Below are 22557 nucleotides of genomic sequence, written 5' to 3'. Positions count from 1 at the left end.
CTCAGTGCACTGTAAGTTTTCTGTTATCAGTTTATGTCAAAGTAAGATTTAATCTAGCCCTAACCTGTTGTGGACTTTTCCCAACTCATATTAGGAAAAATATCAGTTCTCATATTTCTTTCTCTTTTATCCTTCTACTTAGTTTCAAAACAAAACTTTTAAGCTAATTTGGGTGCTGATTTTTTTTTCCCCCCCACAGAGTATTTATTAACCAATATACAGATAGAGTTACAACCTTGTGAAGTTTGCTTGATTAAAGCATGCTTTACACTTTAATTTTAAAATTAAATTAATATAAAAGTTGTCTAAATCTTGGGAAAAGGGAAATGCACTGAAATTGCTATTCATTTGCTATAAAGAATTACATCGTAACATAACCTGTGTTTAAGATCTGAACCTTCAGAAATTTCGCCTATTGATGTGCTTTCATTCTCCATGTTACAAATAATTATTGAGGAAAGTTATTTTTTGTCCTTCCTGAAAATCTTTTCTAGTTTGGGAAACATTTTTCATACAAGCTCTACGGAATAAAAGTGGAATCACAGAATGTAATATTTGTTTTACTAGAGGCATTTTCTTTTTTATTTTTAGTTAAGTGGAGTTTAAGAGTTACGTTTCCTCCCCTCTTCTGATTTTCTTATTGTAGAGATGAATTAAAAAGTGATCAGAACCTCTCTGAAGACTGCTGTAACAATGAGACGACTTCATGTGCCAGAGATGAGTTTTGGCATGGGATGTACTCAAAACTCACGCTTGAACAAAGGTTATGCTGGAAAGGAAATTCTGCTGTGACCTGAAGCTATTCTGCCTGTAGCTTAAGTTCCTAGAGTGATTGGCTTCTTATCATAAAATGACAGAAGTGATTATAGAGGAAGGGTACTCTAGCTTGAAGGTCACTTTAAAAAGAAAAGCCTCCTGAAGCAGCATGTCTTCTGACAGGACAAAGCACCCTGGTGTGCCTCCTCTCCCAGGTCATAACCAGCTTATGTGTAGGAGTCTTGCTTTTAGAGGTGGTACAGGCATTCTCAAAGGTACTTACCTGTTAACTTCCCCCTGAAATAAATGTAGGCATGTGCCAGCCTTGTTATTTATTTATTCATGTTTCAATAAATCAATCCCTTAATATTTTGCATTTTATCTTGAACTTTCTTAATATTTAGCAAATACTGTATATTGGATGCTTTGGCTGTACAGAAGAGCCTCCTGGCTCCATTATGAAGACGCAATCTCAATCATAAAGTTGTAACACGAAACAACATCGCTTTTATAACCATTGACTTGTAACTCAGAACTGGGCCTCAGTTTCTAGTTAGCTGATATTTCATCTTAAAGGTAAGAAAAAACAATTTCTGTTTTAGAATTTGCCCAGGTACAAGGAAACACAGCTTTAACTTGGAGAAAAGTGGCATAAGCAGAGCACTGGAGCTCAGAACTTTGATATATTGTTCTGGTTGGTTCTGCACAGCACTGGAAAGATCTAGACCCCAGGCTGGTTTCCTGCAGTGAATCAAACAATCTAAAAAGCAGAGGTTTGCTCTGGATGAATCAAGATGGAAGATATTTCACCTACTCATAGGTGTTCAGTTGAGGGAACCAGAACAGTCAGGTGTAAGCGTGTGTGTGGGGCAGCTGTTGGTCCTGTCCTCGTGGCTCTCTGCTTCTCTCCTGCTCTGGTCCTGTGGCAGCACAGTAAGTGCTGATGGAGCTGTAGACCATCTAAGGACTCTTTGCTCTCCTGCTACTAAATCCATAAATGAAGCTTGTGATAAAGAGTGCAGGAGGGTGTTAGCAAGTTATGAACTGAAGGGTGTACACATCTGTATTAAAAATTATTAGGTATTTCCCTACTTATAATCACTGTCTGCTCAGGTAGGGGGAAACAGTCAGGGTTTCTTTGTGTAGAAATGCACCTTCCCAGGAGCATCAAAAGTATAAGACATGTTAAAGACAATAAAATGCAGAAGCAAGCAAGAGCAGGACTAGAGTATTTTATTTGATATATTTACACAAAAGTGTGCAAAGTAAGTTTTTTGAGAATAGAGATGAAAAGAATATATTTTACTGTAAGAGTAACTATAGGTAAACCTGATCATGCTGAAACTGGAACCTACTAGCTCAAGAACACACGGCACCATTTCAGTAGCCCAGCCTCCAAACGTTGCGCAGTATGTAGGTGAACCTAACAGCAAGTTACTGGTAGTAGGAGTTGCCCAAGTCTGCTAGTTCTGTATAAGAAAGTGTGGCAGTTACTGACAGTTTTTAGCACACTTCTGTCCAGCCAGTAGCTGAAAAACTGTCTCCCAAGATAACCTGGAAGCTACAGAGTTTATACGTAGGTCACACACATAAAGTAACACATAACAGCTTGCCCAGTGGTATTCCACAGCTTCTATGGACCAGAAACTTTTTCCAGGTTACACAAATACTCGTAGTTGATTACTAATGAGAAGAAACTTTAAATCTCTTTCAGCTACTACATTACAGCTTTCTGTACTTTTCCCTGCAGTACTTCAAGTCAAGCAGCAAGTGGAGCAAAAACAATGGGATGAAGAGTTGACAAGGAATTCCATGTTGAAGAATAAAGCTAGGATTCATATTTTTAACAACAACAAAAAAACCAAAACACAGAAAAAATACCACTCACACCACCAAACCAAAAACCCCACAACAAACAAAACCACACCACACACCCCAACAATTACCATGTGAAATTCAATTCCATGTTTGTCACGATCAGGATAAATGGGAGCTGTTGACAAGAATGGGGTATTACAAGCCTTCAGTGCTAATCGTGCTAATCCTTAGCAGTTCTAGACAGCAGTGTAGTGGTAACTGTTTACATTAAACATTCCAATTCATCAGTTGGCCTGGTTATTGTTCTACAGAATTTATGGCTTTTGCATGGCATTATAAAACCTATGGTAGAAGAAACATAATTTTCTTTTAGAATAAAGTAAGTTAATGAGACTCTTTATCCCTAATCTTCTGGTGTACTATCATCTCGAGCTGTACATACACTAGCATTAGATCACCTAAGACTTAAGTATTTCTTACACCATCACAATGAACTACAGAACAAGTTTAGCTAGAAGCTTACTTGACCCTTGCAGCTGATTAGGAGTTATTTTAAAGGGTTAGAGGTTATCTTCAAAATGTCATACCACTGTAACTAGCTTTGCTCTGCCTTGAGGGGAAGGTATTCTCCTGCAAAATGGCCACAGGTTGTAACCATTTATAAAGTACTGAAGACAGAGCTGTTGCGTTCAGTTTACATTATTTCTTAACACATTTTTAGAGTATTTTCCTCAGTCTAAAGCTGAGATTCATTCTTGTAAGACCAGTTTCTTAAACCAGATTACGAGAAATGGAACAATCAGTTGCATAAAATACCAGTGATTACTTAAGTTATTTCTTCTCCCCCAGTTTTTATATTCTAACTACACACAGGAAAAATGCTGAAGATCTTCTTATCACATTCAGAGAGTGTTGTCTATAGATACTGCTTCAGCAATATATTACATTTGATTGCTTGCACCTTTTCCATGTAATATTAATTGCAGTAAGATTCAACAATTTAGACATTTTCTGAAACTGAAGTTCTTAGCAAAGGGAGTGAGGGAGAATCAACAAGATTTGCAACTTGCCAAGATTTTGTTTCACTGTGTTGGAGTTATCACACCTAGAGCTAGGATTTGTCATTCTAAGCTGTTAGGAATTAGCTCTTTTGTGGTCCTTCTAAGAAACTTCCTTTTTCTCCACCATTTCCATTCCTTTCCCAGCTACCTGAGGGGTCAGCCGGAAGTCTAGCAGACTCAGTTTGCTCAGAATTCCATCAATAAATCTTATCTTCCAGGAAGCAGGACAACAAAGGGACAACTCATTCCCCCTGCAAGAAGGGTCAAGTTCATGAGACTCAAAAGCCACTTGGCAAAAGTCACTAGTGAAACGCTTGGCTTCTGGCACATGGCCCCTAGCTGGCACCACCATCTTGCACAGGTGATCTTTAACAAGTACAAACCTGACAATCTTCAGTAAGACAGCTGAGGAAATGCAAGGAAAATACTGCGACAATTTAAATAGAATTGCCTACAAATCAACCTCTAAAATTTATCAGATGCAAGTTTTGTGTTGCATTTAAAAGTAGATTTAAATATATTTCCCCCTAATTAGGATTTATAATACTGAATATACACTTGTAACCCAAGTTCTAGTAAAAATCTAAGATCTGGTGGTGAATTTACAGATCAGCAGTCTGTTGAGTTGCAATACATTACAGTCTTTAATACATAGCAGCTTCAGTATGAATAATACTTCACTTGTTCGCCAACACTCTGGTGATTTTTTGTTTTCTGTCATCTGACATGAGTGAGCACAAACACACATACGCAGCATTTTCTTTTTAAAACAAGTAATTGCTAAAATGTATGCTCCTGACTCCATCTTCCTATAGCATAAGTGGTGACAACACGACAATTTAAACAGAGCATTTGTTTAACAGACTTGCCCCACGTATCCTTCCCCTACCCCATTTGTCTAGGGAGGGATAATAACCAGTGGAACTACTGTCAATCTCACGTGCCACATCTAGCTGAGTTAACTTGGAACAACACTGTCTCTTTTAACCCTTCTTCAAACAAGACAAACAGAAGCCAGATGTTTCAATGCCACATTAAGATTTCCATTTTCCACCTTGGACAGAGACATCAGTTTTGCACAGTGGATATATATGCAAACTGGTCAGAAAGGACTACTCCCAAACAAGACTGTCATACACTGAACCACCAAGAGGGAAGTTATAATTAGATACAATTAGCATGCATTTATGTCCTTTCCCTATTATGTTTAACTGGGAAATAATTTCACACCTCCTAACTGGAGTTACTCATTGCTATTAAAAAAAGCCCCATCATTGCCAATTGTTATTAGCTCCAAGAAATATAATGGGGGTCTCTGGGCTCATAGTAAGGTGCAGTAAGCGAGATAAAAAGTAGCATGAAGGCACTTGATACCAGCTAAGTTTCGTACAGTAGTTTCACTTCAGAACAGAGGATACAATAATAAAAACAGACTGATAACTTAAAACACTCTCTAATTTGGCAAGGAAACCTAGTTAAGACCAAACTAGTGTTATAGGGCAACTGTGAGTGTGCAAAAACATGGAGAAAGTTCACTTATCTTGATGCTATAAGCTAAATCCAGACACAGTCAGGTGCTGAGCATTATTCCTAGCTTCAAAGTAGGAGGTATCCGTTTCATCATCTGGCTGAGGTATAAAAGGCATAGTTTGATTCTGTAGATTATCCCAGTCCACACCATGAAAGAGGGGGTGATGTTTCAGTTCTGAAACAGAAGTTCATATAAGCATTATAAACTCTCCTTTGTCCCAGCCCCACAGTCCCTTTGTTCCTTTGATGCCTGACTGTCAGTAGATTTGCTCTATTTTGCTGTTTTGGAAATTCACAACAGTGCAAATTGCAATTGGGTTTTGTTCACCGCAAGCTCAGTGGATCAAACTATTGTCATGCCAACCAACTTCCCCAAGCTGGGGAACCTGTTCTACACAGCTCACAGTGCATCAGAGCTGCCTCGGGGCATTTCTCAGGATAGGGCACCTGGGAAATTTTAAGCATCACTTCCAAGTCTGTTTCTAATTTTGACAAAGTTCTGTCCCGAGCAGACCTGTGGGAGTCACTCCCACCCTTCCCCACGCCAGGCCACCTGCCTTTTGCTACCTCAAGGAGCAGTCCTCCTCTGTTTTGCACAGTCCCTTTTTGGCCTACCACCAGCCACTGAAGTCTGAACACCCTTATGGTGGAGTTACCAGAGACCACTAGATTCTTATCTCCCAGCCTGAAGGTGGGACAGCCAGGCTGCAAGACTTTCTGACTCAAGGAGAACTCCCCTGCCCTGTCCCTTCTGACCAGAGGTGACGTCCAGGCATGCAGGATCTGATGTGTCTTTTGCATAACCTGGAAACACCACTCCCTGATGAAAGTGGCTTTGCTACTTTGATTCAATCCAAAAAAGCACCTTTTCAGCTGAGGGCAAAACCTCAAACCCATGTTTTTATCACCTGCACCACAAAATCAAAAGCAAATAGGAAAAAAAAAAAATAGCACAGGTGAAAAAAAAATAAAAATCACATTTAGAAGGAGGTGGAAGTTTGACCATGACAAACCCTCACTAAGAATTTTAATTCTAAGCACATACCACGGGCTTTTAGCTGATCAACAGAACATTAATATTTATTATTTCTACATTTCTCAATCAAATAATGTAACATTAACATTAAAGTTTATTTTAGACAAAAGGCAATAAATCAGTTAGTAGTTTCAGCAGCGATTTATGCAGCAGGACGCTGCACAGATCCACTACCTCAGAACTGTAAGTGGTTCTGCTCTTAAGAAAGCTTTCACATACTGAAAGTTGTCTTCAGCTGAAAAGGTGAGCAGACATCACTGTATTTTCCAAATAAATATTAATGTGTGCCATAGCTGGCAGTCAGCTGCTGCTCATCTCTCTAAAGAGGAGGGTAAAAGACAAACCCAAATGCTTCTTTAAAGATTATCTTTTCTAGAAAGACTGAACTCAGAGGAGCACAGCACTAGGACAGGGCAGTAAGTTCAGCTTCACACTGGAGAAAGAGAGAGGGAGAGCATGTGTGTTGAGGAGGGGGGAGATGACGACAGACAGTGATGGAAACAGTGACAATGAGGAAAACCTAACAGTTGTCATGAAAGCTACTCATCCAACTCCAGTTCAGGGGCCTATAAACTGGAAAAAGGGATCCGATACAGTTAAAGGTCCTGACAAAGAATGAATTTCCAAGAACCTTGTAGCGGAAGAAACCAATATGTCATCTACTTTAAATTTCCATACATAACAGGCAATTAGATCTCACCCTACTATCCAGGCATAAAGACGGTAACTTGTGTTTAACTAAAACACCTTCAAATTAAGACAATAGATGCTTTTTGGGAGACATTAAAGAGCCACAGAATTCCCCACTGACATAATGATCTTATTTTATAACTATGCACCTTCTCTAATTTGATTTTGCCTGGTTTCAGCTTCTAGCCTTTGGTCTTTTTAGGACTAAGCATTTCCACAATAATTTCCTTCTCTAGTGATTTCCTGGACAGGTTTCTCATAATATTTCTTCTTCTTTTTCCAAAGCACCTCACTCTAAGCTTCCTTCACATTGTCAATGTTTTTTAAATAAAATATAGTCACTGTTATAACAGCAAATGCTTAAGTCCTTCTACAAGGGAAAAAAATTACATAGACTTTGCATAGTATATATTGTCTAACTCTGTGTACCCCTATACATTCAGTAAAGACAGGCTGATTCCTAATAATAAGCTCTTTTGAATTAACTTTTGTAGGAGGCTTCTGCCCCAAACTATAGGCTTTTAAACAAGGTTCCCAAAATCAGGTAAGTCAGAAACCCCAAATAACTCTTGTCTAACCCAGTAACAGGTAACTCTGGTACATCAGATGTTAAATATCCATAGCAAAACAGCATTAAAGCAAAACAAAAGTTCTATTTCTTTTTTTTTTTTTTTTTAAAAAGCACCCTACATCCAAAATGGCAAAATCCCACAAGAAATACAGTTCCACCACAATTTGTTAAGTGTTCTGGCATTATACATGGAACCTAAACAGGCATTAAAGTTTATTAGTCTAAGTTTCAGGAGGAGGACATGATAACTGACATTTTTAATCCGTTGCAAAGAACAGAAGAGAATTTAAACACTAACCCTTCAGTCCAGCTCTCTTAGCACTGTCAGTTGTTAGAAGAATATCTATTGCATTTTGGGCATTATCAGACAGCTTTTCTTCACCCTCAGGCCAGGGAATATCTACAAAGATGCAGATGAGTCAGTAACTCAAACCATAAAAAAAAGTTGGAAATACATACTTTCCCTGATTACTGAAACAGATTACCTCTTTTCAAAATATTTTGGAAGACTTGTGTTGGTGTTTCATCATTAAATGGTGGAATTCCAGTTAGAAACTCAAACAGACAGACTCCAAGGGCCCACCAGTCTACAGCAGAACCTGATAAAAGAAATCCACATCATTACAGCTAACACAAAGGTAAAATTATATTTGCAAAGATTTGAAGACTAGCTGTGGCAGAAACCAAAGCATTTAAATGCTGCAAAATTTGTTGGAAATAGACAACTGAAGTTGTACTTAATAATCACGCAGAAAACTAAAAATACATAGAAGGGTTTTTTAAAGCCAGTCTGTCCCTTAATTCATTAGAGATAATACTGGGGTTTACTGATAAAAGCAAGGGGGCTCTAAAGAACAATCTAATCATCAACTCCCATCACAGAGAATCCAGGAGCTCCAAGACATCTCCAAGAGACTTTGTGATAAGAGACAGTTGTCCTGAACAACTGCTCTAGAGCCTGGATGAGCGCTCCATGCTGTAACTCTTCTCTTTCTCTCAGTTCTTTGAGAAGACTCTAAGAATTCAAATGACTGAACTTAATTTTCATTTGTCTAAATTTATGTCAAAATACTGAAGACAACTTGTAGATAAGAGCCAGTGGGCAAGAAGCTGTATTTACTTTCCATTACACTAAAGTTGATTAGGGCAATGCAGAGTTAATAGCGCTCTCTCTCTCTCCCCTTTGTTCTTAAATAACAAGCAGGCAAAGCAATCCCAGACATCACTGCATGCATTCTAAGCTTTCTGCACCTTTAATCCATGCCCACTCCACTGTATAAAGAACAGATGCTGCACTTGCTGGAGAAAAAAAATAAATTTGAACTTTAATTGGCTTTTTTGGCATTAAAAAAACTGAAGATACCTCCAAGTTAAGAAAACAAAATATTTAAGCCATTTCAAAAGGACTATTGACTAAGTTTAGAAATGCTGAGAACTGAATTAGATCACTAGTAATTTAATGCACTTTTAGCAGCTTTTAACAGCAATGAGTGCCCCACCAAGCTAAGCATATCCAAGCAGTGAGATCACACCCACTGCATTCACAGCTTCAGCCAAAGTCTAGTAAGATCACAACTCTGACCAATGTAGTAAAACAGGTTTCAGCAGCAATTTTTCCCACCCAAGTTTAATTTAAGATTAGATTAACTCATACCATAACCCTAAATCACGTCTGTCAATATTTGAAGCAAGAAACAGAAATACCATGTCTCGAGCATCTAAGCCTTCTTCACCTATACACAAAGTAAATCAGACACTGCATAAACCGAAAGGAAGCAGCGAGCAGAAGTGCTTCTGGTTTATTGGCTCTTACTCAGTGGCTTCAAGAATGCTGACTCTACTCCTGAAGTACAGGCTCATGTGTGACTTCTGACAGCCTAGTCACAATGATACCGATGGTTCCTCCATCTCTTGTGAGGGCATCACACATTCTTATATGGAGTGCACATTGGACATATCTTTACATATAGAAACAGATATGTTCACCAGAACAATTTTATTGGAAATTGTGATCTAGTTATACTTTGACTGTTCACAGTTATGCTGAACACTCCATTTCTGCACAGTGTATAGCAAACTCACCAGAGATCAGAGCCCCTGCATACGAAAAGACAATGAAGCAAAAACATTACAATTATTGCAAAAAACACTAACAAACACAAACATCAAATATCAAGTATGGTTCTCTGAAGGGACAGGAATGTAGATTTTTTTCCTAAAATAGTAACTCAACAATAAAGAAAGATGGAAATAAAATAGTTTTGTAACATGATTATAGTTTAGGAGTAAAACTACATTTACAAGCAAGTCAGCAACACCAGAACTGTTCAGCAAGGGAAAGTTTTTAGTTCCAAAGCCAGACAACCCTGGCTTCAATGGAGGTAATGGGGGACTTGCCATTTCCCAACATAAAACCCAGACTCTTTGCAACTTATCACTGAAGTCCTGAAAACACTCAGTAATTGCACAGAAATCACCTTGTGACCAAGTTTCACACTAAGTAGCATCGATTAAGTTTCCAAACTATTATTCAGTTTTAATGCCTGTCAATTAACCAGGATTCCTAACTGGAAGTGCCAAACGACAACTCGCAATGTTCAGTAATTTTAGTTGGTACAGTTAAATTGTTAAATCTCTTAATGCAGCTTCAGTTAATGTATATTGGCTGCATACATCAGAATTTTACTGTTCTGCAGATTAGTAATCACTATTTCAAAATTAAGATCTCATCTCTCATAATTTTCCCAAGACTACCAGCTCTCCAAAATAAAAGCATACTTTTGAGATGGAAGTAAAATGTAATTACACATACAACAAATGTATCAGGGATACACTGCATTTATTTTTTGTTAATGGTTCTTGCAAGTTAGCAGGAAAATATTTCAGACTTTGTTGATCTCAGTGGAGCTCAGGACTTAAGCCAAATTAATGTATGCACTTCAAAGTTATGCTATTTTATTATAGTATTTTGCAAAAAAATATTTGATGGCTACTACTATCCACTTATATGGAAGATCCTGAGAGAAGTCTTAAGTGTTTCATGAGGTCACTCAACTCAGTAACTGATTTTAATGCGACTTTATAAACTTGTCAGATGTGCATAACACTAATATAAGTAAACACGGAATGTATTCTAAGAGTAATTGGAGGCTTAATCCTTTCATACTACATTTCACCAAGTTCCTCCTGCCCCACCCCAAAGAATCTTTAACAGCACTCAGGATGACCAGGTTGTAATCCCTAAGCCACATCCAAGTCTCAGGTGCCTAAGCACAGCTTCCAATGCATGCTCCAGCCATCTGAAAAAAGTAGATGGAAGGAGAAGCTAAAGCAAAACCAGCCATCCATGTTGGCAAAAGCTAAGCATGAGGTATTTTTAAATAATTCACTATCATATTGCTTTAAGGGTTTAGAGCTCAAGAGACATTTAGAAATGTAAATATGTCACCTTTCAAGTATTTACAAATCCCATGGTTTGTCTTACCATGAGGCTTTGTCAAAAGCAGCTCAGGTGCCAGGTAGTCTGGGGTCCCCAGGATGCGTTCACCTTCTACTGGGGCAGCTCCTCTTCTTACGCTCTTTGGAGTCCTGAATGGTGTGCCGGCATCTCCCTGATGAGGTGTCTTAAAAGATGCAACAAAGATTTCCGATGTTAAACAAAACCAGCTGAGAAACTCTCATCTCCAGGTTTAGTAATAGGTGTAACAGTTGATATTTAAGTTCAGGTCGAGAACATGTCACAAAATGTACAATCCTTGAAAAAGTATGTGTGAAATGTGCTTTATCTCAACCACCTTGAAGCATAAAAAGTTAACGGATGCCTACTCTTTAAGAAACCTTTCCCCAAACTCTTCCTCCAGTGTCAAATCCACAAGTAATATCTCCAAAAAAGCCAACCAGCCTGAAACTCCCCTTTCAAATTCAAATCTGAAGATAACCTAGTAAATAGAAAGTCAAAATAGTCTTCAATTTTTTGAAGCACTGAGTTCTTAATATTAGCCAACGAAAAAAGCAAGCATATGTCAAATGCCTGTAAAATAAAAAGGAGACTCCTGAGTTTTCTCACATATTGCATACCAGATGTCCTCAAAATACACTAAATGAGCTCTTTATTGTTTAACCTGTATCCTAGGGGTTGCATAATGCCTGCAGATGAATTTCTGATCAAGTTAGAGTTAGTGACTGTTTACAGCTACACAAATCTTCTGAAAGTAATTTGGGATATTAATTGAAGATGAAATATGCAGGCTTGTAAAGGGATCAATAAATTCTCACAGCCAATAGGATGACTGACTGCAGTAAGAGATTTCCTGTTATGGCCTGGAGATACTAAGTTCTCTTGCAGAGACTCTCATTCTTTATTTTTCAATATACTCTTAATTCCCATATATCTGGTATAGTTTTGTTTCCAGCTTCATCTTCAATGCAGCAGAGATCAATTCATTATGACTATGCCATAAAGGTTACAGAATCCACTATTAAAATCGAAAGTAAATAATCGGGTCACAATGATGTGATCTTCAAAAGAATCACAGAAGTATATATAAAAGGTATCCTCCTGTTCAAATCTAAGTTACAAGAACATATAATGTCATCAGCCATTTGCTTCTCAGGAGATGAAGTGCATACTACTCTGACTCTATTTTAGCTGAATGCAAGCTAAGTTTCACAGTCAATTAAAATTTTATGCAGATGAAACAGAAGCTTGCAATTCAGACAAAGACATCAGAAAAAAAGGTTTTCCCAAAAATAACATTTTTAATGTCCCCTTGTGGTACACCAGATCATTCAACAAACCACCAGTTCTGTCAGAAAGCTTTAAATCCTGCAATTAGAACTTAAATAACAATGAAGTTCTTGTTAAAGCTATGCCAAAATGAAACAGGAAAGGCTGATTGAAAAGTATACTTTCACTTTTCCCATATTGGGCCTCTAATTTACTTTAAGACAGTAAGATTTTTTACTTTGTATTAGAAGGATTAAAAAGGTCAAAGCAAAAACTTCATAACCTGCAAGCAGCTATTACTGTTTACATCAGCCTTTGTAATAGGCATGTAACTGGTACTTGACAGTTCACATTACACCATTACTTCTACCAGAATAAAAAAAGGAAATAGCAGGCACAGTAGCAGTTGTTACCAGCTGAACAGCATTTGCAGACTGTCTTGGGAGGGATGCAGGTTTAAAAAATAAATTGGAAAAAAAAAATAAAAATCAAAGACTTTCCATTCCATCAGGAAACTTACAACTACTCACAGAAAGTACCACACTGCACTAAAAGTAGAATGAGACAGAATAGCAGAAGCTTTCTTTACCAGTTCACTGTAAGAACAAAGGACTTCTCAGAGAGGTGGACAGCCAATGCATGTTGAGCCAGAGGCAAACCAGTGGCATACGGTTATTGCTAAACTCTTTGAGAAATTATAATTTCAGCCACACAAGTGAAAGCCTGTCAGCAAAGGTCACTTTGACAGATTACTTCAAACTATTTCAATTTTCGCTAAATTAACAACTGAAATAGTTTCTGATCACTAATGTCTAACCCATGCACAAAGTTTCTACGTATTTCCTTACGTACCTGATAGACCCTATATGGTCTTCCTTTCTGTAATGGAGTAATAGCTGTTGGGTAAGAGCCACTACAAGCAGGTGAAAGATCCATTACATCTAAGGAAGCCATGCTACATGGCTCAGATACATTGGACATATTAATTGGACTATTATAACTTCGAAAAACAACAGCATTTTTTCTGAAGAGATTCAGCGCTTCCATCATCTTTTCTGGAGGAGAAGTTACTGTGTCAAGGTAAGTTTCTTTCATGTGTTTTTGATCATTATCCTTTTCATGATGTAATGGCTTGCAGCCCTGGACAGCATGTGCTTCTTCTCCATTTTGTGAGGCATCTCGGGACTCTGGTGATGTCATTAGCATGCCTTCTGCTTTTGGTTCCTCAAAGGAGAGATCTTTAACACTTTTGTCCAAATCTAAAAGCTGCTTTTCTAAATGGCTTTCTGTAACAGACATTTCAGGAAGTGATAAATCAGAATCTGCACTGAGGATTCCTAAAGGTTTTTCATCATCAATGCCTAGAAAACTTGAGTTCATATACTCCTTTTTATCATCCTTTTTATAGTCTGTATCCAGATCACACATAAGATTTTTGGCTATAATTGGACCGAGTGATTTTTCTGTTGCCTCCTGGTTACCAATAAAACTCTTAACTTCTTCCTTGCTTTTGCAGGTGTCACGTAGGCATCCACCATCACAAAGCATTAAGGACTGAATTTCTGCTGTCAAACCCGTCCTTTTGTTTGCTGGAAATTCTGAGATCTGACAGCCACGTTTATATTCTGCGTTGCTTTTTTTAACATAGTTAAGTTCCTGACAAGGACTAGTGTCAACTAATTCAAAGCTTCTTTTAACACCTGGCTTTTCAAAAATTTCTTCCTCTTTGACAGCCTCATTCTGCCTTGAAGGTGACAGTTGTTGATTGGAAGCTTCTGCTGTTTCATTAGCCATCTCTCTTTTATTTACAAAGACTTTTTCTCCCCAAATCTCATTTTCAGAAAGACATTTTCTGACTACGCCTTTCACATCCAGTGTGGTCACAGGAGTATCTGTTATATCAGAACGTTCACTTGCCAACTTCTGCCTACTGCCAGAATCATTGCTGCTGATGGGAGAAATGGCAGACTCCAGCTCTTTTTTCTTTAAGCCTTTAAAACCTTTGCTATTCAGTAATTCTACATTCGAAGGGAGAGCTGGCCCACTGTTACTTGTTTTGCCTGTTGTAGGACATAGTTCATCTTCACTTTGCTGCAAATGAGCACATATAGTTTTGAGTATCAAGAAAAACAGGATTATAGCATTACAGAAATGTGTCCTTTAAAATAGCTTATTTCCACTTCTATTAAGAACTGCAAATTGGCAAGTATTACTTATTCTTTACAGCCACTAGTAATGACAAACTTAACGTAATACATTAAAAAAATTCAAAACTAAATTAGAGATAATTTGACTTATTTTAAGGACATAAAATAAACTTGCTAGAATACAATAGAAAATGCAGTACTTTTAAATGCCTAAGGATGAAGAAATATAGCAATTAAAAGTTGTATTTGTGATTTTTCTGTTAAGAAGTTAAGCTACAGAAGTTCTCAGTTTCCAAGAAACCCCAAACCAAAGAACCCCATCATACTATCCTGTGGCATACTATATTTCAGAGATGACAAAAGGAAAATCTGGTATTACTACTATTTTGGTAACAAAATACTAAAAACAAGGCCTTGGGAAATAGACAGATAAAACAAAGAATTATAAATTGTTTTAAACACAAGTTTTTGCGTGTAATCTCAATAGGAATCGTGGGAAGGGACTAAATAGCATGGCAGCGTTTTCTTTTAGGTCTGTATTTGTACAAAATTTCATTAACAGTTTAAAATAGGAGAAAGTATTTTGTATAAGCTATAAATACTCACGTTAGGTTAGTTGATACAAAACCCTTCAGTAATATAAACCTTAAACTTTTTCAGTTTTTAATAGTTAGTAGAAGTTTGAAGTAGGGGTTTTTTTGTATTATTTTTCCCCAAGTTCCACCTTTAAAAGAAATTCTTTTGTCTGCCTGCTGACCTAATAAAGCTATAGGAATAAGTCAGCTTCCAAAGAGCCAGTGCTCCCAGCATTGCCCACCTTGTGAAGAACAGGGTTAAAGCAGTGCCATGCGGTAGGCTTCTCTTTCACTCCTTTGCTGCAGGCTAAATGCCATTTGCTTTTCCTGTTACGCTGCACAGGATTACTATTTGTTTGAAGAAAAAATACTAGTTTTATCCCAAACTCCTACTCAGCAAGGATTACCCCCCCTGCTCCTTCTCCTGTAGGAAGGCTTCTCTACACTTGAAGTAACTGGGGGTAGTAAGTAGAAGACCCGCAACAGTGCAATACAAGTACAAGCTAATTTTAATTTATAGTGGGAAAATGAAACAGTCCTGACCTCTACATCTTTCTCCCACCTGGGGCTGCTGCAGCACTCTGATTCCTTACTGGACAGGTATGTGTGAGACTGACTACTGGCACTGGAGGTACCAAACCTTTTTCTTGACTGAAGTAGAGCAGGAGTTAAACTTCTCACTGGCATCACAGGAGTTAGTTGAGAAGTATCAAGATCTTGAGAGGAGAAAAGAAAAAAAAAAGATGTAGCTATAAATAGGCAACATATATTAACCAGCTTCACACTATGTCAAGTGTTCATATCAAAGAAGTTATGAAAAGCTATGCATGACATCATAATTTCTGTTGTCATCTTTCCTGCATAGTCAATTCATTCATTCAGTTTTTTGAAGTAGAGACTTGCCAAGAATTTGAAAACAATATGAACATTAGCACCACAATATCCTTCTTTCTCATTTCAGGTTAGAAATGAGAAAGCAGCAAGATAAGACAATTTAAATGAAAGCACACATTGCTATATTAAATCTTTTAAAATAAAAATATGCTAAGAATTTACAGTGTTTCTGTAAAGTCTTAAACGGTCATTTTGAATTCAGTAGTTGTGCATTCAAAAAAAAAGATTAAAAATCAAAAGATAACACAAGTAGCGTAGGTGAAAAGGTGTCAGACCTTAAGTACTGGAGGAATGGTAGACAGTACGACGCGGATGGAAGCACAGCTTTCATCTAGTGGGTCCAAGCTACTCCTTAAAAATTAAAGGACCACACCTTACAGCCAGAGTATTACCCAGTACAAGGCTTGGTATACTCACATGTTTTGAATAATTTAGTTGAAAGAGGGGTATTTTCCTTTTGGACCATAGGTAAAGGAGAAATCACTCCATGCAGACTGTCAGATGATTGACTTGAATTGCGCCCTGGCATTTTCATTTCAACAGGAGTATACTAGCAAGCAGAAAGAAGCATAGTTAAAAGTTAATGGAGCCTGAACAAAACATCCAGGATTGAGAGCATAACTTCACACATTCTTTATTGCATTTGCATTTGAGCTTGGCCATGCCCATTTACCAACTTTTTTGAAGCAGAACTGGTAGTCAGCAATTTGAATATAGTCCAAAGTAATCACTCCAGAACTTCAAGGTACTGGAAACATATAATAAGTCATCCTATCAGCTGGCACAAGAGGTGTGACAATAGCCTTATCACTCCTATTCTAACATTTAAGATAGTAAGTAAACTAACAGAATTAAGTAATTCAGTGAAAATTACTTACAAAACCCAGAGAACTGATGAGAGACAACAGTTGTCCTGGGGTACGCGAGTAGTCTTGTTTTGGCTTTGCCATTGATGGTGTAGTAAGGATATCTATCATATTTATCTCTACAAATAGACAAAAAAAAGTCTGGTTTTCTTTTTGCTATTAAATAGTCAAAAATACAGGCATTTACTTAAGTTTTATCAAGAAGGACATCCACATACTGAACAAAGTTCACATACTGAACAAATACAGAAAAGAAGCCACCAAACCCAAGTGGAGACATATCCATACATCCTTATTCAACACAAGCTGTTTCTTCCTGTACATCCATCACAAAATTACAGTTTATAAATACAGAAACTAGAAGTCCAATTTCTCTTCCAACATACTATGTTGGGACTATTACATTTTCTACCCTGATACCAGCTTTGTTTTTCAGGGAGCAATTCCAGACTATGGCCTGTGGGTTAAGATGGTAAATTTGATTCAAAGCCTGCCTTCTCTCCCAAAGACATCTCAAAAAAAAAAGCTACAGACTAATTTTTCACAGGTGCAAGTTTAACCTTAGATGCCATTTTTTGCTCAATAGAGGTAAGCAAGCCTGTAGCTTACGCACCATGTTCAACTAGACATAGTGATCTGTCCCATTAGAACTTCCAATTAAAGCAGTATACTATAGAACATACACATTACTTAGGATTTCCTCTGTAGTCTTAAAAGAATGAATCAGAAACTCCATAGACAACTCTGAATTTCTGCATTCCTTTAATGATACAAAAAGGATGTACCCAGCAGCTGTCTCAAAAAACTAAACTGGTACTGTGCAGCATTAATTTGGCTGATACGGCTAACGGGCAGGAGGTGCAAACGAGTTCAGGAACTGGCCGTTCACCTTAAGACCTGCAGCCTATTGCCTGCACCAGACAATCATTTGGCTATTCAGCTGTTTTCTGCTATTTGAAAACAGCATGTTCATACACTGGAATACTGATTTATAACCTTCTGTTATAACCTTCCCCTGTCCCTCACATTAACACCTGGAAGGTTCCAGTTCAGGTTGGAAATAAATATATACAAGGACAGAGAAACATGAGCTGCAGGACAGAAACAGCCAAAGAAACACCAAGAAAAAGACAGAACTGTTCATTCATCCTCTGAATTCTTTTAGTGGACTCCATAGAAAACTTTTAAATCCATACCCTGTAAGAGAAATGCCTCTAGATCATATTTCATACACTCTTGTCTCAAAGAATAAATACTTTAGCTTCTGAAGTGCAATGCATAGAGCAGACTCTTTACTAGCATGTACCTTATCTGATTTCTAGTAGGTAAGTACTGATAGTAATGAAACGTTTGGGCTTATTTAATTGAAAGCTGCCCTCTATGGGGATGTAAAGCATTCAAGAATATGGGAATGTGACACAAAAATACATTCCGATACAACCAAAAAGATACAGACAACTCTTACCTCTGTTCAGAGTAACTCTGGAAAGCCCGAAGTCTGTCAGCTTTATATGGCCTTGATTAGAAATGAGCATATTGTCTGGCTTCAGATCCCTGAAGACATATATATAGGTGAAGTCAGCAAAAAGACGACTGAGCAATATTAAGAAAGTTAACTGACTAGAAATACTCAACACAAAACATTGATTACAGCTGTTTTTCAGTAACATCTCTTAGCAAGCTGGAGATTCCAACTGGAGGAATACACCAAAACAATTAAATGTATCCAGCACTACAAACATTGTATACACGTGTCAGGCCTTGTAAAGCCACCATGCACGTCACAGGAGTTACACATCTTGTTTCAGCAGGTTTAATAAGGGTTCTTCACGAGCATTACCATCGCAACCCTCACTAGTGTGAAGCTCCTACGCGTAACAGTACACAGGATACGCAAACCTCTAGTAAAAGTTTTCACGTGTGTTCTCTGTGCACTACTGAATGCAGCAAAGAACTCTCACCACAGGGAGAGCATTAGAGTAGTCGGTGTTCCTTTGTCCTACAGCTACATGCTCACAGTACCCAGAGGGTTCCTGAACTAATAGTCATTTAAAAGCCACAGGGGAGGGGACCTAGAAGGCAGCACAGCTGCTGATACGCTGCTGTACTGGGGGAGAGCAGGCAGGCAGGCAGGGGAAAGCGGTGTATGTTTGCCATACATGGACAGATTTTATTTTAGGAGGTGCTCCATGACATCGCTGCAGCGTACATACGCAAAAAGAACTTCCAGAAGCTCTAGCAAATGAGGTAGCTGCTACTATGGGATGGTGATTGGTTATGTGTTTGAGTGAAAAATCAAGAAGCCAAACTACCAAATACCTTTTCGTAAGAAGGAGGGGAAAAAAAAAAAAAAAAAAAAAAAAGAGTAGGTTTTACCTGTGGATTATCCCATGCCTGTGAAGATAGTCAAGAGCCAGTGCTGCTTCAGAAATATACTTAACAGCCATTTCTTCATCAAAATATCCATAAATATGGAGAAGAGATTTGACATCCCCACCAATAAGGTATTCCATCACCTGCCGTTCAAGTGTTTTAAATTTAACATTTTAAAAACACATTTCAAATTTGTAAGTAAAATATAAAATAGCTTTCACCCCTAGGAAAATACAACTTCAAAGAATGGAAGCCGATAGAAGCTTCCTTGTGCTGACTTCATTTCCCACACAATACTTTTCACTTGGATAAAATAATTAAAGCTTCAGATGACAGAGGACATGAAATATTTTATTTTAATAGATAATTTATATTATTTGCTTAGCCTACTTTTTGTACTCAGCTCTCATAACTACTATAGTCAGCTTTTTAATTAAATTATGAAAGATTTCTATATTATAGAAAATAAATTACAAAGCAATTCTGGGAAACTCAAGGCCTGAAGCCAAAGACAATGAATTTTTATTTGTATAGAACATGTCAGTGATTTTATTTTGCAAGTGTCTGTACACAACATTCAATTCAGACCCAAGAGCCTTGTGAAATACGTGCAAATTTACAGAAATTGAGAATGAAAAAGAATGTTTAAAAAATATATCCATCCAAAAAATTGTGTGAGCCCACACATTGTTATGGTCCATGTCAAATTCAAGATAAAAGAAAAGTCAGCAGGGTTTCAGAAACTCAGTTTTCAATAACAAGAATGAATTTATAGGGGTTTGGTAAAAAAAATCTCACTAGTACTTAGATTCCAATATACAAAACTATTCCATATATATGACTCTAGCATCTCCTTTACAAATGCTTTACCCTGAACTCCTCTCCTCCACACAAGTTAGGGATTCCAGGAAAAGAAGCCTTTGTTTACACTCAGAATGTACTACAGAGTGCACAGCAACATCAGCCTAGAATTTAACCAAGCCATTTACTGGGTGTGCTTACACCCAACCAGACAAGTTACGCTATCTCTTTGTAGGCTGTCTGAATGCACACTGCCTCCATATACAGGCAGTACATAAAATCATACTCCGGTCCTACTGTACTCCACAGTGCTCCATGGAGACTAGCAATTAGTTTTGCCACTCAGTTATCTTCTCGTCACCTAGGCCAACTACTGTAATGAATTTTGAGCACAGCCAACAACTAAAACAGATTTCCTTTAATCCAGTCACTTGGATTCTGCTTGAACAGAATGGTTTCTTGTGTTTTCTCTAAGGTTCCTACTTATTCTTAAAACAGATTTGCTATTAGAAAAGACTCTTCTGTAATAAAAAAAAAGAGAACACAGGTGGAAAGATTTCAAAGGTACCAGGAGAAGAGAAATATTTCACTTGTTCAACCATTCTGAGAAAGAAAAAAGTAAGAGTGACTAATGAATACCCACTCACTACCATAAAAACATGTTTTCAGGCATGAATATAGTTCTGCACTCCATTTTCAACACTATCATAAAACACCACAGCATTTATTTACTCACCAAATAGATGTTGTTAGCAGACTGAAGTGAGTAGTATAAGTGTACAATGAAAGGACTTTTACTGAGAGCCAATGCATCCCTCTCTGCCTGGACCTGGTGAACCATGTTTTTGTTGATCATGTCTGCTTTTTTCATCACCTGAAAAAAACAATAAAAAACCAAGCAAACAAACATTATTTTCTTTGCTCAACCCACAGTTCTTTAGTCAATTAATTTATCTCTATATGTCAAACTTGCATACAAGTAAAACAGCTATAACTTCACATACAGACAGAATTTTAAACCTCATGTTATTATTACAGAACCTTTTTCATTGCTCTCCTTCTAGTTCAGTCCTGAATGGAAATCACACCACCAATATTTACTGCAATTGCACACACTGGAAAATGAGTGTTTAGGCTGTAGGTGAAATTACGCTGCCCTGAGTTAATCAGAGGACAACTCAAAACCAGGAAGAAGTGCTCAATGCTTAAATACACATTTGCTGACCAAGTCACTCCATCTCTTCAGAGGCTGATATATGGTGTGAGGACTGAAAACAGAGTGCAGCAGTAAGCCATCCCATGTCAGTATCCTCAAGTGCAAGACTGCAACTACTCCAGCCTTTAATTCTTAAACTCTGCAGAGAAAGTAAGTGAATTTTAAATGAAGCAAAAACTCATTATCAAGTCACCCAACAAATACTTGTTTCTTTGGGAAGAAGCCTCATAGGCATGCAACTCACAATGCAGACATGACAAGCTTAACAGTGAAATGCTGCTCTAATTCCTGTGTTGAATTACTCCACTATATGTTGTTGCCCACTCAATGTTAATCTTGAATAGAAGATGCCTACTAGCACGGCTGACAGGTATTTAGGCAAGCACTGCATGTGTTGGAAGTTTGCCCACCTTCAGCATCTTTGGTCTGGATATGTATGGTGATATTAAAGCAAGTTTGATTTACCCATTCTCCGTGCATCACAGCTGTAAAAATCTGTAAAAAGTTGAATCTACAGGTACTGCCACCATTCAATAACAGAATCTGATAACATATAAAAATAGCAAGACATAAGTGTAATTTCATACCTTCTATGTAAGTGCTGACAGTATTGTGCATATGTTAAATTCAGTAACTTGAATAATCCATAAGTCTCACCGCAATAGGGATAAAGGATTTACACAAAAGCTTTTAGGTCACAATACTTTCAAGAAATTTGTGTAAGATACTAAACTAACATAATTGAACAACTCTATATACAGCACCTAAACTGTAGAAAATTAGTTTCCACAGCTATAATTACTGTTATCAAAGTTGATACCAAAAAAAATCCAAGACATACATAGAATGCATGGAGCTACGCCTTTAATAAGTGTTGACCTTAACTGTACAAATAGTTAGCACATATTAAATATTGTAGCTGTGAACAACCCATAAATTTCACTGCAATGGTCATAAAGGATTTACACAAAAGCTTTCACCTCAGAATGCTTACAAAATAATGTATACACACGCAGCTCTGAACAGTGATGTGTATTTTGCATGACTGTTTTTACATTTCCTTTTCTTTGTGTACTATGCAGCTAGTTGCAATCCTTTCCAACTGCAAAGACAAGGTCATACAAACCGTGGGGAAAGTTTTTAGTACTGACAAGCCTAGTTTTCAGTCCTCTGGGTAGCAACATAGAAAATGCAAGGTTTTTTTTTAAAAACATGTACTCAGCAAAAATCCTTTTTATCATTTGCTCTCTTTGTACACCTCGGAGGCACGACGGCTGAATGCATTCAGTTATAACAGGTTATAACAGGCAAGAAGCAGATAGCGCAGTGACACTTTGGAAGGCTGTTGTCACAGTTTCCTCGACACTTAAGGTACTTCTAAAAGCAGCCGCCGTTACCAGATGCCAAAGGTAACGTCCCTATCCAAAGCCTCCGGGTGAACAGGAACGCGAAGAGAAAACTAACCACAGCCAGGCCGACAGCACATCTCCCAGGCCC

At 37.7% G+C, this 22557-nt stretch overlaps 1 protein-coding gene across 1 annotated transcript; it reads right to left on the bottom strand.

The window, feature by feature from the left end:
• Window positions 1–5182: 5182 nt before the first annotated feature.
• On the bottom strand, window positions 5183–20718 carry MASTL (microtubule associated serine/threonine kinase like; the record flags this gene model as incomplete). The annotated part of the gene is made up of 12 exons (XM_029085907.1): window positions 5183–5340; window positions 7761–7862; window positions 7948–8061; window positions 9545–9559; window positions 10947–11085; window positions 13041–14279; window positions 15454–15626; window positions 16222–16354; window positions 16683–16789; window positions 18136–18224; window positions 19047–19186; window positions 20581–20718. Coding segments are annotated over 12 exons (2547 nt in total), but the record flags the coding sequence as incomplete, so codon positions are not given.
• Window positions 20719–22557: the final 1839 nt, after the last annotated feature.

Source organism: Antrostomus carolinensis, unplaced genomic scaffold (assembly GCF_000700745.2).
Source record: "Antrostomus carolinensis isolate BGI_N321 unplaced genomic scaffold, ASM70074v2 scaffold23667, whole genome shotgun sequence".
NCBI lineage: Eukaryota > Metazoa > Chordata > Aves > Caprimulgiformes > Caprimulgidae > Antrostomus > Antrostomus carolinensis.
This window is presented reverse-complemented; position numbering and strand designations above follow the sequence as displayed.